Consider the following 17683-nt stretch of genomic DNA (forward strand, 5'->3'; position numbering starts at 1 on the left):
CAAGAAGACACGACCCTATCGCTGAGTAGCTCTCTAGGAGCACCGTGGCGAAGGACGAAGTTGCGAGAAATGAACATCGCAACATCGCAACGTCGCGGCGGGGAGAGCCGCGGTTTCGGAGTAGCGCGTCAGGTGATTGAACGCCAACAACAATCCAGCGGTTTCCACATCCGCTGTATGGGAACGGGCCATAGAGGTCGATGCCTACGCAGTCGAACGGGCGAGCAGGACACGGTAGCGGCTGTAGTGGGCCAGTAGGGCGCAGTGGGAGAGTTTTGCTTTGTTGGCAGGTGGTGCATGATCGAACGTACTGCTGGACAAACCGATACATTCCCCGCCAGTAATATCGTTGACGCAGCCTTGTGAAGGTTTTATTGCGATAGCAATTATATGGACACTTCAACCGGATTTCTGCCGTCGGCGTCGCCGTCGCCGTCGCCGTCGCCGTAGCCGTCGCCGTCGCCGTCGCCGTCGTCGTCGCCGTCGCCGTGAGGTTCCGTATAGATAAAATCTTCACCGCGCGCCGTATGCCCGAGCGCAAGCGTGCTGGGACGCACGCACTCAATCCCCCACGCGCAAGCAACGAAGCGGGAAGCCAGCGCCGGAGGGAGCGGGGGGGGGGGGGGGGGGGGGGAGCACTTCTACTGTGCCAACAACCGCGCTCGTCGCTCGGCCGCACGGTCTCTTATCTCTCCCGCGCGCAAGCAAGGAAGCGGGAAGCCAGCGCCGGAGGAAGCGGGGGGGGGGGGGGGGGGGCGCACTTTTCTTTTGCCAACAACCGCGCTCGTCGCTCGCCGCACCGTCTCTTATCTCCACACGGCTCTGACCTTTATGAGCCTTGCATTCGCGGCTCAGTTCCTGTTGAAGCGATAGACCGCACGTACCTTCGCCCGCAGCGGCGTATGCTTGCTGCCAGCGTTTTGACAGGCGTTGTCTGCAGTCATTCAGTGTGATCTCTTCATGTTTGTTTGTGCGCGCTCACACCACGCTTGTTCATTCAGTTAGTAATAGTCGGGTCACATTTTCCAACGCACGCTACACATGTAATGCTGCCCGGATCGGCAGTGCAGCGCTACAGGTGTGTCCCTTCGCATGCGCGCTGCCCACGGGAAGCGCTTCTCATCAACACCACCGTTTCACACGCGCCTTCTCGTGGTCATCGAGTCTCTCTTCATGTCGGTCTACTTACGCCGCAGCACACCTGCTTACTTAATCAGCTCATGTTTACTACAATTCATATTGTTACCAAAGCCGCTCACCTTACTTCGTATGACATTGCTGTGTTGCTATCGCATTCATTGCTTCGCCGTTAGGGCGAAACTGTGACATTTTTTAGGACGCCGGCGTGGGCGCTTCGAGGGTCGGCATGTAAATACGCGCAGATATCGGAGCGCATGTGACGAGGAATAGTCAGAAGCCATTTACGACCGTCAGGCCTATAATTGCGGCGGTAGAGGGTGTTGTCTCGCACGCTTGACGGCGTAGCGTCCGCGTTGAATGAACGACCGATGAAGCGGTAAGGTAGTCGAGCAGCAGGGCAAGTGATGGGTCCTTGCGTTGCTCGGAGGGCATATCAATAGGGGCCAGTAGTGACGGGTCTGAGGTCGTAGAGAGAACGAAAAGAGAAGCCACATCAGGTGTCATCGGTGTGCGGGAGAGCGCGTCAACGTCGGAATGCTTTCGACCAGAGCGGTATACGACACGAATGTCATATTCCTGCAAGCGAAGCGCCCAACGGCCCAGGCGACCCGACTGGTCTTTCAAGAAGGAGAGCCAACACAGGGCGTGATTATCAGTGATGAGGCTGAAAGGACGACCGTACAGGTAATGAGGAAACTTGCTCAACGCCCATCATATGGCTAAGCATTCCTTCTCGGTAACGGTGTAATTCAACTCAGCTTTCTTAAGGGTACGGCTCGCATAAGCCACGACGTATTCTTCATTCGTGGCTTTCCGTTGCATCAAGACCGCACCAAGGCCGACACCACTGTCGTCGGTGTGTGAACCTCTGTCGGCGCAGTTGGGTCGTAATGGCGAAGAATAGGCGGTGAAGTCAGCAGCCGGCGCAACTTTTCAAGGGCTTCATCGCATGCTGATGACCTATCGGAAATGCCTTTGCTTGTGATAAGTAGCTTCGTCAAGGATGTGATGATAAAGGCGAAGTATAGGAGCACAGGCCTAGCTATGAAACTTCGCAGGGCCTTAATATAGATGTGGGCTTTCGAAACTGGAAGACTGCGCGAAGCTTTTGGGGATCAGGAAGGATGCCGTCTTTCGAGACAACGTGACCCAAAACAGTTAATTTACGGACAGCGAAACGGCACTTCTTGAGGTTGAGCTGTAGGCAAGCTGAAGTGAGACAGGTCAGGATGTCATGCAGACGCGCGAGATCTGTCGGAAAATCCTTTGAGAAAACAACAATGCCATCCAGGTAACATAAACAACTCTTCCACTTGTGTCCGCGAAGGATGGTATCAATCATGCGTTCGAAGGTAGCGGGAGCATTGCAGAGCCCGAACGGCATAACGTTAAACTCGTACAGGCCATCGGGAGTGATGAAAGCTGTCTTTAAGTGGTCATCCTCAGCCATGGGCACCTGCCAATAGCCAGAGCGGAGATCAAAAGACGAGAAGTATTCGGCACCTTGCAGACAATCAACAGCATCGTCGATCCGAAGCAGCGCGGGTAGACGTCTTTTCTCGTAATCCTGTTTAGGCGGCAATAATCGATACAAAACCGGATGGAGCCATATTTTTTGCACACTAGAACGACAGGTGACTACCAAGGGCTTTGAGAAGGCTGAATGGCACCGCACTGCAGCATGTCGTCCACTTGTTCCGTGATAACTCGGCGCTCTTCTGCGGAAACGCGATACGCACGCTGTCGCAAGGGTGCATGGGAACCGGTGTCGATGGTATGAGAGATACTTGTGCGACCCAAGCCCCTCCTTAAACATTTATTGAGTACTTAGTTATGACAGGAATTTTGTTTTACATGGAGCATCAATCTTGTTATTTGGTGTCAACATTTTCATATAAATCAGTATGTTAGAATAGGATACTGCCTGCAAAGCTTTCATTGGGATTCTTATTGCTCCTGTGAGTTGTTCTACTCAAATGTGGGCACTGCAATAATGCGCAAAAGGAAGAGTTGCACACATTTTGTATGAACAAATTTGCTAATACTTTCACCGTTCTTGCAAATAGCCACACAGAAAAAAGCATTATTCATGGCTGCTAACACGCCTGCGCGTCATGTATGTATAGCAATCAACTGAAAGAAAGGTTTCGTGGTTAAGATCAAGAGCCAAACCATTACAAGCGATAGAATGTTTCATAGTGGCCTGCAGCGGCCTTTATCAACAACATGACAGACACCTCCGCTTATAGGCTGCCTGGAAGAGGAAAATCTAACTAGCGTCTGCACCATGATGTCTCGAATTACACTGGTGTTTAATTATACGAACTGCGAACTATTCGCTTCGTCAATACATAAAGTAGAGTCTCGTATACCCGCCTCATAAAGAAGACACTACATGCAAGCCTCATATGAATTTGCTTGATTTTTTACGTCCTTCGGTGGATGCTGATATCTTCAATGTGTCTCTTACCACTAATGAATGAAGTTTCGGCTTCTTGCTGGCTGCAGCCATGTGGTCTAAAAGGCATATTTCGCACAAAAAGTTGCCCCGAGCAGCTGTGTCAGTTTCGCAAAGCAGTTCCGTCGCAACGATTCCCCAATTAACAAGCACCCGTAAATTGCTGCACTGAGCAGAGCCTGTAACATTGAAAAGAGAATAAATATTGGTCCATGCCTTTTCGTCCGTGGCAAACAGCTTAAAGCCTCAATTAGCTTTACTTGAAATTGCCACCGCTTAAAAATTATCCGATGAAGAACGGCTTAATATTGAGGAGTAGTTCAAAAAGCAAACGGCACCGGCAGAATCTAGACTGTAGTTTTGTTTAGTCATCGTGTTACAGCCGAACGTTTCTGTGAATAAATGCGAAGCATCGATATTTCACCATGAACCACTCATCGTGAACAAACAAGTTCTAACGGGTTAAAATCAAGGTAAATGTATGAAAAAGTAGCGTCCATGCTTTTATCATACACGTGAGCTACCGCTGCAGGGTGTAGAACTGCGTATGAAAAACCCACACCGCTCTAAACTGAGCTCTGTCGGTCAACACTGTAAGTTGCCTTTGAGAACTATATGGTTGTCTAGGAAATGAGCTCTTTGAATAAATTTTGACGAAAGAAGACACCATAATAATATTTGAGAGAACCGCCGTAAGTGTACCAGCATAGGGAACGAGAGCGAACAGAACAAACTGCAGAACGCGCCTGGACACCGCCCGAACTGTAGCAGACGACAGGAGCGTCTCCTTGCCCTGACGTCATGCGAGCGGCGCTCAAAGCACCCCTGTAGGTCGTCCTGAGGCCCAATAAAGAAATGAAACTTATGGTAGAAACCTCGACTAGTTGGATTTCTGATAACTGATGCATCTCCAGCACTTCGGAAGTAACAGAAAAATTCAGAGAGTAAATGAGAACAGGACAGGGACGATGCGCAAGAAAGTGCCGCCTGCAGCGCCGTATTATAACCCACCGCTAGTAGCCGATCCTGTAGCCGATCGATTCGCCCACGTGAACATTGTCGTGACGTCGCCTATGACGCGTTACTTATATCCCACGTGATCACTGCGGTAGTTTCATTGGTGGCTTGTTTGGGTAGCTAGATGGGTAGGTAGGTATGCCGACCGGCGTAGTTCATTGCTTCCGCGCGTCATGACAGCACGAGTGGCGCTGCGGTCAGAGGCCTGGCGCGAAGCGCGCGTCGTCTGCTACTGGGTATATTGTTATTGCACGCATGTTATATTTAAAATAATTGCTTTCGCAGTAAAACATGAACGAAAATGGTTAAATTATGTTGAGGGAGTGCATAAAAGTGTGATGTTTCATGCTGCAATGAGTAATTTTCAAAAGCGCCTGTTAACACGCTGACGGCACGGTGCGCTGTGCTCGCAGTCACGATAGTTCTCCGAGTTCCTGCAATTTACTTAGAAATTTAAGGAGCCAAGTGAATACTGTGAGTCATGTTGGAGAATAATAAGTTTTTTAGGCTTCGATAAAGAGTGAAAGTGTTCCTGCATATAATAAAATTAGCCAGAGGGGCACCACTTACTTTGCGTCGAATCGTAAGTTCGGCTACAAACATGCAAGCCACGGGCTAGAATATCACTGATTTTGGCGCCACGAGACCCAGAACTTTCCGAGAAACGTGAGCTTGCACATGGCCGTGCTGAGAAAATGTTTCAACCGCATTAGTCGTGCGCGAGCGCCACTTCGAGAAGCATTTCATTGAGCGTATACTGTGCAGATTCCGAGGGTGCATCTGCAGCCAATGAGTGACACTGTTCCTTTGATGTTACGACGCTCCAGCTGAAGAAAACTCCCGCAGAAAGAACAAACAAGACTTCAACAGGATGCCGGTCGCGAAAATAATCCTGAAGAGACAGTGAGCCAAACTTGCACACCCCGCTTCAAGCAAGGAGGATGCGAATTAGAATAACGCCTCTTGAACAAGCGAAGAATGAGTATTTGTACACAAGTGAGGAAGTGAACCTGTCGAAAGACGGTCGACAAAATGATTCTGTGTGAGACGCTAGATGACGTTTTGGCAAGTTCGACGACACATATCAACAGCCACATTGCAGAATAAAATTCAGCTTCAAGTGCAGCGGCCGCAATTCACAAGAAAACGACTGCTGCAGCCATGCACTGCAGCTGGCGGATTTTAACGCGATAGCGTTAAGGACCCCGTGTCGCATAAAATCCGGCGTCGGCGTCGGCGCTGGCGCCCGCGGCCGAGAAAACCATCCCCAACCACGCAGGCCCTCCAAATATATTTACGTATTCTATCATTAATGTTGCTCACGCCTTGTCTTGCATTCTTGGCAAAGCTATTCCTCGGAATTTTGAGAATGACCAAAAAAAATTAAATTATGGGGTTTTACGTGCCAAAACCAGTTCTGATTATGAGGCACGCCGTAGTGGGGGACTCCGGAAATTTTGACCACCTGGGGTTCTTTAACGTGCACCTAAATCTAAGTACACGGGTGTTTTCGCATTTCGCCCCCATCGAAATGCGGCCGCCGTGGCCGGGATGACAATCCACACACAAATGTCATGAAACAAAACGTCCTGTTTAAGGAAATTATTTGCACTAATGATTTCAACGACCTCAGTACTAGTCTGGGTAATATACATGAATGGTGTAAACAATGGGGAATGTCACTAAACATAAGCAAATGCGTCTGCCTTCCAGTTACTCGGAAAAAGAATCCACTTTCATATACTTACTTCTTAGGGTCTTTACCATTACAGCAAGTAGCTACAAATATCTCGGTGTGATACTGACTTTTAACCTACATTGGAATCTTCATATTGATAATGTTTGCTCATCTGCCTTTCGCAAGCTATGTGTCCTGAAACATAAACTTAGAACTGCTACTACTAATGTTAAACTTCTCTGTTACACCGCTCTTGTCCGACCAAAACTAGAATATGCGTGCATTACATGGGATCCTTACACTAAACATAACATTGATAGTCTTGAGCGTATTCAGAGAAAGGCTGTAAGGTTTATATATAACAAATTTTCCGCGTCAGACTCGCCCTCTAATTTAATGGAAGCTAATGGCATATCACTTTTACAGGCACGAAGGCAAACATTTAGATTACAATTTCTTTTCGAACTTCTGAATAACAAGCTAGCTCTAGATCTATCACCGTATTTATCACCCTTAACTAGCATGCCCACCCGACACCACCAACAAATGCGCTGACGCCATGTTTTGCTCGCACTGACCTGTTTTAATTTTCTTATTTTCCAAGGACCATACATGATTGGAATTGCCTTACTGAGGCAAGTGATTGAGAGTTACCATTTTTTCCTGCATCGGTATTGGTCTTTTGTTGCTATTTGTTTTGGCTTTTGCTGCTTTGTTTGTATTTGTATTGTCCACCCTGCTTGGACCTTGAGTCCGCAGTATTGAATAAAAAAACAAGACAAAAAAAAAACACCCACAGCGCATGCCTTTTATGTTAAATCTTCTCAGACTGAAATATTAAAAGTACGAAACAAAAACGGAAACCTGAAAATTATGCAATTTTTTGGCGCGACTGCGCAATATCTCCGGGACAAGGAGGTTGCTCCGGGATCGCCCCACGCAAGAGGCCGCGTTTCTACCAGAAAGCTCGCCTTCGTGCAGCGTTCGCTGCCAGTGTTTCCCGGTAACTATTACGGTTGTCGGGAAGCGTGAGAAGCAGTCAGGGATCTTTGAATGCTATCGGGTTTCACTCTTAAAAGCGAAACTTAAGCGTCCTCCCATTTTTTTCTTCCTTTTTCCAGCTCAGGGCTTCTGGACTCTTCGCTTGTGAGCAGCACAAACTTGAACTTCTGAATAGCATTATAAAGCTAATCCATTGCTCGCCTGCACTTACTTGTGACAAGCAAGAGCTTGGCTCCTCAGCATACTCCAGAAAGGGAAAAGCACCTTGCGCTACGCTACATGTATTGTGAGCGCTGTGATGCAGTGCCGTGTTTCATTTAAGGCTATATGTTCCTGTAAAAGTTTGGCGTTGCTGGTTTAGGCGGGCGACCTAAGAATTACCCTATTGCATTCATTACATTCAAATATACGTATACGACTATAAAGAGTGCAAACTATTATTTTGCATGCTACAAGCTATTACTCTCATCATAGATAATATAGTTAATCGTAGACCATTGAACAAGGTAAGGGAGGAGGAGGAGGAGGAGGAGGAGGAGGAGGAGGAGGAGGAGGAGGAGGAGGAGGAGGAGGAGGAATAAACATTTATTGCGGAACCAGCACTTTAAGATGGCCGGGCCTAAGCCTCCCATGAGGGGACGTCGAGGGCTTGCCTCGCCGCTGCCTCACGGGCGTGCTGGGTCGCCCAGGTTTGGTCGTCGAGGGCGGAGCTCCGCAGAGCCTCACGCAACCTCGACGAGGGGGTCGCGGTGTTAATGTGTGTGTACTGTGCTGGGCACTACCACACCATATGCGGAAGCGTAGCCGGGTGAGTGCCACAGCACCGGCAGTTGGGGGTACTGTAAACTTCAGGGAATATAAGGTGGAGGCGGGCGGGTGAAGGGTACGTATTTGTTTGTAGCAGACGCAGGGTGGTAGCCTGCGCCCGGCTGAACTTGGGGTGAGGTGGGGGGAAGGTTCGGCGACTAAGGTAAAATGCCTTAACGAGATCGTTATAAGTAGTCAGATTGTCCCTGGTGTCCAACTCGTCTCCAGTGTCTCCGGCGCGGTTGACTATTCCCTGGACTGAACTATCCCTGGACATGAACAAGGTAAGAAATATTTTCTCTTTTTTTTTAGAAAGACGAGCTTATTTCTATTGGCAAGAATGATTCTTGATTTATATTGCAAACGTGTACAGCTCTACCCAAATTACCATACATATCTCGCTTAAAATAGCCCCCATACGAATAAGGAAATAGAGCCAGGGAGTTTAGTCGTGTGAATATCAATATTTATTCGATTCTATTTTACATTCCTTCAGACCAAGCCATTTTCATTACGCATTTAATGGTAAAAGAAAACTCCCTGCGCGAATTTCATTTGCAAACAGCACCTGCATACTGATTCGTAAAAAAAAAATGCTACTCTAGTTTAGAAGAACTGATGAAGGGCTATTTCGCTATGCAGAATTCGTGCGGCTCTTCGTTATAGGCGCCGACTACGGGGGGCCTCCGGGGCGTGAGCCCCCTCCGATGTTTTCCGGGGGGTGAGTAGAGCCTACCTCCCCTCCTAAAGTGTCCTTACGAGAGTTCTGTTGCCCACATCATTTAAGGTTTATTTCGAGTTGCCTCTACCTTTTCACTTAAAATGTTATTGTGACTAAAAGCTTACTGCATCATTGTTGGCGCGGACGTGCACGGCTTTTATTCATACTTCCGCTTTATTTCAGCAAATCGTGACACTATAGGAAGACAAGCGCATTAGAAGCCCCAGCCTACCTCATCCATATTTTTTCACTTCAACATTTTTTTTTTAATTTCCACTTTGAACACCATCCACAGACACAATATATTAACAGCGGAGCTGTTTATGCCGAGCGTAATCTGTCTGTCGTAGACAGAAAACTGTGGGCCGATCCTGGAGGTAGTGCAGAAAGGGTCCAAGCGCAATGGCACATACCCCTGTGAACTAGCGAAGCTGAGCCTAAGTCTAGCTAAGCATGGTTGGGACTACTTAAGCTTGGTCAGTTATCGATAGCCAATCAATAGCTAATCAATAATTAATCAATAATCAATAAATTCCGAGAAATGCTGGGGATGACTTGGTACTGCTTAGCCTAGCCCAAATACGCGGCCAATACCTTGTGATACCCAATCGATAACCAATCAATAGCTAATTAATAATTAATCAATAATCAATAAATTCCGGGAAATGCTGGGGATGATTTGGTAGTGCTTAGCTTAGCCCAAAAGCCAGGACTAGCTAGGTGCCCATCAGCTCTGCTGTCTCTTTAGCATTGCGCCTCCAGTGCAAGCTACGCAAAAATTTTTTTTTCAATCTATATACACAGGGCAAAGTTTATTATATTTTTAAAGAGAAGGAGGTAGCCATTAACAAATATTTCTAATGGTAGGGATAGCCTATGCCTAGGGAATGAATTTGTTGCTGTATGTTCACCTCGCTTCAAATTGCTTGGCGCGCTTTTGACACTGAAAAAAACCTGCAGACTTCAGGGACCCCTTCGGCAGAGTCTTTTATCAATGGCGTGTGAAATGCACGTGAATGATATGTGTCTCAGTATTGCTTCTTCCAGTAGGCAATGCTAACGACTCATGAAAGAAAAACTTTTTTTAATAATTTACAACATTTATTAGGGATGTAAATTTCGCCACTTGCACGTATAGGTCATAAGTATACATAAATCACTCAGTAACCGACATGAGGCCAAGCTGGATTCACTCGAAATCAGAAACAATAGCACTCATGCGCAGCAGCGCTTATACTCGGACTCACAATAATAATAATAATAATAATAATAATAATAATAATAATAATAATAATAATAATAATAATAATAATAATAATAAAGACGCTGCACTTTTGCCGGAAAGGCGAAGCGGTATAGTGATAACGAAGCATAGGACAATTACACGAAGAACGATTCTTACCATATGAGTCCGCGTAAAAGCCGCACCCCAAACTTGACGGTCAATATTTAAAAAAATCCAACCTATAGAAGCAATCCCGTTCGTTGCGCTGATTCTGACCGCACTCGATCAACAGAGAATTTTCCCGCGCAGCGTACTTTCGCGCGTCGCTACTAGATGGCGAGAGGAGGTGATCGCGGAGGTTTACGGCAGATTTCGTACTCGTAGTTCGAAAAATTATATAAATTGGTCCAGTCCCATGTAAGGCTTGCCAAGTCGCGACAAAAAAGTGCGGCCCTTACACGCGTCTGTACGTTAGTTATATCGCTCATATGAATAGTAAATTGTAGCAAACATTTACTTACTAATTAAAGGAACAAGCATCGTGTGATGCACGGACCATGTAAACCTGTAAATATCGCAGTAGATGACCACGAGCACTCGCTGTCACAATGCTGGAATTATGAAGAACAGCGGGGGCGAACGGTTCGTACCGCCGCGCAATTCACCACGACTCCGAAAATTAGATTCATCATCATCCTCTGCCTATTTGTATGTACACTACAGGACGGCCTCTGTCAGTGATCTCCAATTACCCCTGTCTCTCAGACTACGCGATCTGGGACACTATATACAGGGGCGCGGAAAGACTTCCCGGGAAGGAAGACAGCGCGCATGAAGCTATAGCAGCCATCCCTGCTCACCCGTTATCATTGCACCCACCAATGATTACCAACAATCAGATACAGCACGCGGGCCGCGTAAGCGTCAGCCGCGCAGTCATTCGCAGCTATACGGCAGGGCTAGAGGAGAAGACGCGCACTCTCCTTCCCAAGCCCGCGTTTGATCACGTGACCTCCAACCAACCCGAATATTGAGTGCGTGGGAAGATAATGCCCATCAAGCCGCCATCCTTTTCGATTCCCTGTTACGTGCTTTTCCTCTCACCCACAGGGTATGGGTCGCTCATTCATATGGCGTTTGAACTTTATATGGGACATCACGGCGACGGCGACAGCGAAAATTTGCCTGGAGTGTCTATACAAATACTATCGCAATAAAACGAGAAATAGAAACCATACGTCGAGTTCGCTTCTACCGCGGCTGCGGACGCCGCAATGTGCACCGGCGACAAGCACAGCATGAGCACGTACGACAAAGCCAGCAGCGGGCACGTCGCCAGAACCAGTCTGACGCTGAGAAGGAAGCGTATACTTTCCACCATATGTACGAGCGGAAACATAACACTAGGCGCGCGGGGAGACAGCGCACGCGAAGATATTGCCCAAGCTTGAATCCCGCGCAGATTACCTCCAAAATAGAGCGGACGACCCGCGTAAATGTATGGCAGAGGCAGGAAAAGTAGGAGTTGAGGACCAATGAGTTCCAGCTGCTAGGCGAAATAAAACTCCACGCCGCTATCAGGAAAGTTCCTCAGCTCACATGTTCCCATCAGCGAAGGACATGTACTGCCAGAGGTTCTACGAAGCATACACTCGACACCGTGCTGCCTTCGTAAAGCAACAGACATCCACCTGATATCTGACTGCATATGTCACACATTGAGCAGCTTGCCATATGGAGGGAAGACGAAGCACATATAACAAAGTTCTGCGGTGACGACCTTGAACCAGGACGCCTGATTTTGTACAGAGATATGCTGATCAACATTGTAAGCCAGCAAAAGACGGCACCATTATACACATTCGAGGACATCGTGCACATGTTTTCGGGGGGAAAAGGCGAACACCTGCGAAACCTTTTGCCGGAAATAGCCAAGCTAAATAAATTGCGTTGAACATACCGGTCTCGTCGAGAACATCCGAGAGGTCCTTTTCTTGTCTTCGGCGACTGAAAACGTACTTGCGGTCGACGAATGGACAAGCCCGTTTGAACCATCTGGCAATTTTGCAATTTTGCACGCCCACAGAGAACTCTCCCACAGAATCAATTTGAATAAGATTTCCGACGACTTCATTTCCAGATCAAGTGCCCGAATGAACACTTTTTCATTGATAGTGAAACCATCACATCAGACAACGAACTGATGTCTTTAATAGGAAAGAGAAAGGCGCCAACTTACAAGTCAAAGCAAACCACCTGGCTTATAAAACAATGCAAAAAGTTATACAAAGGAACGAAAATGGGCTACATAACAGCGTAAGCAGGGTGAGGCCTTTTGGGTACGCAAACACGCTTGGTAGCGCTAAATACGCTTGGTAGCGCTATTTGTAAAACTCCCTAGTCTATGCTGTGCATTTTCCTTATTAATTTTTATTCGTCATATGCTGTATTAGCTGCTCAATAACGCAATCCCCTTGCTCTCAAGTCCTTTCGCGCTATTGAGGTATCGCTGTGTGTTTTTTTTTTTTTTTTATTAATATGGTTGTTTATTTGAGCGCCTGATAATGTATTACTTATAATCCTTTATTCCGCCGCCGGCAAATAAATGAAACCAGTGACATATGGCATGTTTCGACAAGTAAATAAGCTAATGCGTTGTGGAGTCACATTGCTTTATGCCAATAATTATGGTCATAAGTTGCGTTCAAAAATTGTTATATATTGTGTAATTTTTATATATGTTATGTCTTGTCTTCACAACCGACCTTTCGTCAGGAAAGGATTTCTTGATTGTATCTTTGTGTATTAAAACGTTCGCAAGGCGTTACGTGGCTTTTTTCATTAATGTGCATTTGCGCGACTTGATACGCTCTAAACACATATATCTCCTTAATGTGTTTAACTGAAACCGCTTGTCGCATGGCTCATCCGAGAGACGCCAGTCTCTTGGTGGTGCGAAGGGACTCAGGCTGTGGAATTCGCAAGGCGAATGTGTGGTGTTTATGTGGTGAAAAGGCGTTTATGTGGTGTTAGGCGTTAGTTTGTTGTTTGCGTGGACACATCCACTGATCACGCATTCATGTCTGAGGACTTCGTGTGGGCAGCGGAAAAACCGATACAAACTGTTGTTTTGTGCTGTTGTTTTGAACTGAGATCGCTAAGACAGAACCGTGCAGTCTCTACTGGGCAATGATGCACTGGTCGCCCCTGTCCCTGAGCGAGAATTAAATTTTCTTTACAACTGCTTCCTCATGGTGCATGTAACCCGCAAACTGAGACCCCAGGAGTGCACCTGAGACTAATAAAGCGGGCGACGCACATTTCACAACTCAAAGCATCGCTGCTCAAAGGAACTGCGCGGCAGCGAAGCTGCACCGCTCGCTCTCTGTGTAGCAGACGACCCCTCTCTGTCAAGAAAGTTGCGACTGCAGCGCCACTAGTTCTATCGACCACCGCTCGAGACAGGTTTTCCGGTGTAGCTGTGAAACTGAGCTGCTTCTGTAACGTTTGGAGTTAGGATTAACCAGCAAAAACAGCGTCCCCCACGCATAGAGTTGTATGTAGGTGTTCTCTGGTACAACCGTACAACTCTGCCCCCACGTGACAGTGGGCCACCGCGTCTATAAAGGGAGCGTCGGCGGCGCGACGAGGCTCACTCACTGGTGTCACTCGCGTCAGTGAGAAAGCACGTTTTGTTTAGTGGGGAGTAAGAACTGCTCTGCTACCACCGCTACCAGACATGGTGAGTCCTAGCTGCGGGGCTGCGGCGCGAGCGATGCTTTTACGTTGCGGGCGTCGCATAGAGGCATCGGCTTCACCACTGCAGGGCGTGGGGTTCGGATCTGTGTACGCGGTCGTGTGAAATTTCCGCTGTCTCTTTTCCGTCGGCAACGCGGCGCGGGAGCGTATACTTCTTCATTCTTGTTTTCCTCCCTGAAGGAGGCAGATACGGTGAAATTTTCGAGCCATGATCGTTACTACCGCTAGCACTCATTCGTGTTAGATGGGCAGCTGTCATTCTGCGCGGGAGCCATAGCTTTCTTTTCAGGTTAACTTAGTACAGCCACAAGTTGCGGGGCTTATGTGATGCTGCATGCGGGAACTGCCAGTTTCAACGATGAAAGCGGCCGCCTCGCCCAGTCTGTCCGCCAGGCCGCATTGACTATCCGCAAGCACAAATAAGCCGAAATGGGCTCCCTCGCTTAAGGGGGGGATGAAAAAAAGGCGGGAGAACCTCGATACAGGTCCCCTTCACGTAAACGGTTTTTGTGTGTGTGGATATTGTACCGGCCGCCGCCATTTTACTGTCGCCAGATATTTTGCCGGCAGCCGAACCGTGCTTGTAATAACGTTGCAGCAACGTGTCCGTGGGTTAGGTCTCGCCGATACCTGCGCGTGTTAGGGGTGTAGTACAAGATTGGCTGTTGGTATGCGAACACTCCTTGGCACGCTCCGGCCTCGGCAGGCCACACCCACGGACCTGGGCCGGTGTTTTGTAGCGATGCGTTATGCTTTATTCTATACTAGTCTTATCATCCACCGCTCACGGCCGGCTGATCCCGTTGATAACGTGAGCGGACCGTCGCTCTGACCACTGACCAAGCGCGAAAAGGCATTAGCATCGGAAAGGCATCGCTACAAAATACCGGCCCTGTATGGGTTCCAGCTTTGTCCCCTTCGATGCCCCGGAGATCCTGCGCAGGTGCTCTGGACGTGCCAGCGGAATATCCGGCGACAGTAATAAAAGCCACTTTTTCGTTTTTTAAACTTTATATGCCTCGAACACAGCAGTGAGAATACACCTAGCTATGCGAAAAGTAAACAATCAATGAGATTTTGTCGCAATACTAATATATTTCGCGCAAAAGTGGACGCTTTCCAGGGTGCTTATGCAATTTTTAAACGCACTAATGCAATTTGTTCGTCCTGTCGTGCCGCAAGAACGCCGCCGGCAGCTCACTTTGCACCTTTGTACGCGGTCAGTGCAAGACGTATAACACAGAATAGCCTCGGTTCTGTTTGTTTTTCGTCAACTGAAACCGAAACTGAATGCGAAACGCCGGTGCTGTCGTCGGCACTGGTGACGGCACCCGTTTTGTTCGTTTTTTTTTTGTGTGTGTGTGTGTGTGTGTGTGTGTGCGTGTTTGCGCGTGTGTTTGCAAGAGAATTAGGGCGACTGTAGAAGAGTTCCTGATGGCGGCAGTTATTGCTATTGCCGCGAATACTCTGGCAGCTTCTTACCGCATCAAGCCTGCGCTGGTCCGCGCGAGCAAGGCGGGGATCGGCCGCCGCGGAGCCCTCGCCTTTTCGGGATGTAGTTGCCCGCCGTGCTCGGTGTGTGGGTGCGCAAGGTGGGCTTCTCGCGGCATTGTCCGGCGCGCCACGACATGCCAGCGCCATGTAGATTCTCGCCTACAGTAACTCAAGCCTCGCCCGGCGGAGCGCCCTGCTTCGACAACGGCTTTGGAAAATGTACGCTTCGGATTGCCACTTGCACAAATTGTTTTGTTGTTCTTACGCGTGGCTGTGGCTGTTTGTCCCCAAGAAAAATTCCAATAGAGAAATTTTATTGGGTTCATCTTACTGGGGCCGTATTCTGAAACGTTCGCCTAGGCGAAATCAGCATGCGCGCTGATTGGCTGGTTGAGCAAATTGAATGACGTCGGGCTCAACCACCCAATCAGCTCATCCAATTTTGCTGAAACAGCCAATCGGCGCACGCCTGAAAGCGAAAAAAGAAATTTCGCCTAGGCGAACGTTTCAGAATACGGCCCCTGGATTATGAAATAGACCTGATGCACTGGTCAAACTGATTGCCTGTATTGGTCTATTAGCTTACAAGTGTATTGGTGTAGCTATTACTGTGTACCCAAAGCAGTTTGTTCTACGAAGGTACATTAACTGTTCAGTTTAAAGCAAGGCTTTCTCTAGGTCAATCCTCCCGGTGTTTGTTGATCGGGGTTTCTGCTGCCGTCTTGTCAAATAGCTCGTACACAGGACTGCACTCGTATAACGAATCGTGGCCTATATATAGGCCCATCTGTACAACTGCTGCAGATGTGATGACAACCAGCTCTGTTCTCTACAAAATTACGCATTGAAACAACAAATGGCACCTAAATATCCTCAACGCAACAGATATACAGCTTAACATACATAATTCCTTTTATTTATTAAAGCGAAGCCTTCTGTGCCTTCATTCTCGATATTTGGTATCTGCTTGGTTGGCTTCTTGTCGAGCAATACTACCAGTACAAGTTGCATCATGATCACTACTTCTATTACATCTACTGAAACCTGTAAAGCTTTTGTCCAATACAACTTTATATCACTAATTCTCTTGCTGCAATAGGGACCAATAAAGTATTTTATTTCTCTATTAAACATTGTATCGTCCTGTACAAGCTACAGGACTGGCAGAAATTTTTGTTGGGATAATCTCTGTTTTGCTATCGGACCTATCATCCTTGTATAGTACCAATAGAACTTTCTATTGGAATTTTCTCTAGGGTGTGTACTGTGTGGACCCAATGCGCTATGCATGTAATGCTTGGGACTACGGTGTACTAGACTCGGTGTACTAGGCTCGAGCCCATATCGGTTCGTTGCAACATAGTATCCCCCTCAGATTGCTTTGCCTTGCGCCCTAAAGTAGCCTCCTGCCATCACTCGTGCATATAGGAGGATACAGAGCCCTTCAGCAGGACACATGGTAGCTTACATTTCACATCATAAATCATAGGTTTGATAGTGTCCCACCATATTGATAAAGGCCTTTGCATTGGCCTTCAGGCCACCTGGGAAGATGTAGGGCAGTCTGGATAGCATTAAATGAGCCTTGTTGTTCACAACTACCAAGACCATCATGAACAGCCTGATGTTGCCATGCCTTTTGGTGTATGTGAAGCCCTTGTCTAACTGTTCAGCCCCCTAATCAGATAAAATGGCACATACTATTGTATATACTACTATGGCTGCAGACTGCACCATGTATTAATGAAATAGCAACTTAATGCATTATAAGCCTTGAAGGATATTTCTTCCATTCAAGCAAGCTCGCTTAATGTGCACATACTAGGCACAATTATATATATTTGTGGCTGTATAATGCTTTAGTCTCCTCACCTGTAGGGGTGTCTGGTCACATCTATCAGCTCCAAAAGGAGCATGTGGCTTATCATAACATGGTTGAGAAACACTGCAATGTGTTTATAATGTTTTATTAAAATTTATATTGTCATAGTTAGATTGGAGACCATAACCAACTGTCATGGCTACACTGAGCTTAAAACTGCAACTGGGTTAGTATTTCATATTTTTAGCTAGACATTCAAATCACGGAGCCACTGTGGTTTCATTCATGCATTACTTGTCCGTGTGCTTTATGATGTTTGTAAAACATGTTGGCCACAGATCTCCTGAAGAACAGCATAGGGATATACTGCATTCATGCAGACTGTATGCAAATACATGTTCTGAATGTGATCACTTGACAGGTATATATTAATGCTGTAATGCATTTTCTAGTAAAGCAGTCGGCGAACTTCACACATAAAAATGAATCTGATAGCTTCAGCTGTACAAAACTATTTGTTAGGAATATGCAATGTTCAGAAAGATAAACTTGCAATCATA

At 47.2% G+C, this 17683-nt stretch overlaps 1 protein-coding gene across 1 annotated transcript in view; it reads left to right on the forward strand.

Annotated features, from left to right (window-relative positions):
• The first annotated feature begins 13535 nt into the window (after positions 1 to 13535).
• Positions 13536 to 17683, forward strand: part of LOC119436771 (tubulin alpha-1C chain) — a 32655-nt gene continuing 28507 nt past the window's right edge. The window contains exon 1 of the mRNA XM_037703761.2: positions 13536 to 13790. Within this exon, the coding sequence (XP_037559689.1) occupies positions 13788 to 13790 (3 nt within the window). The 5' untranslated portion in view covers positions 13536 to 13787. The remainder of the gene's footprint in view (positions 13791 to 17683) is intronic.

Source organism: Dermacentor silvarum, chromosome 1 (genome assembly GCF_013339745.2).
Source record: "Dermacentor silvarum isolate Dsil-2018 chromosome 1, BIME_Dsil_1.4, whole genome shotgun sequence".
In the NCBI taxonomy this organism is placed as follows: Eukaryota; Metazoa; Arthropoda; class Arachnida; order Ixodida; family Ixodidae; genus Dermacentor; species Dermacentor silvarum.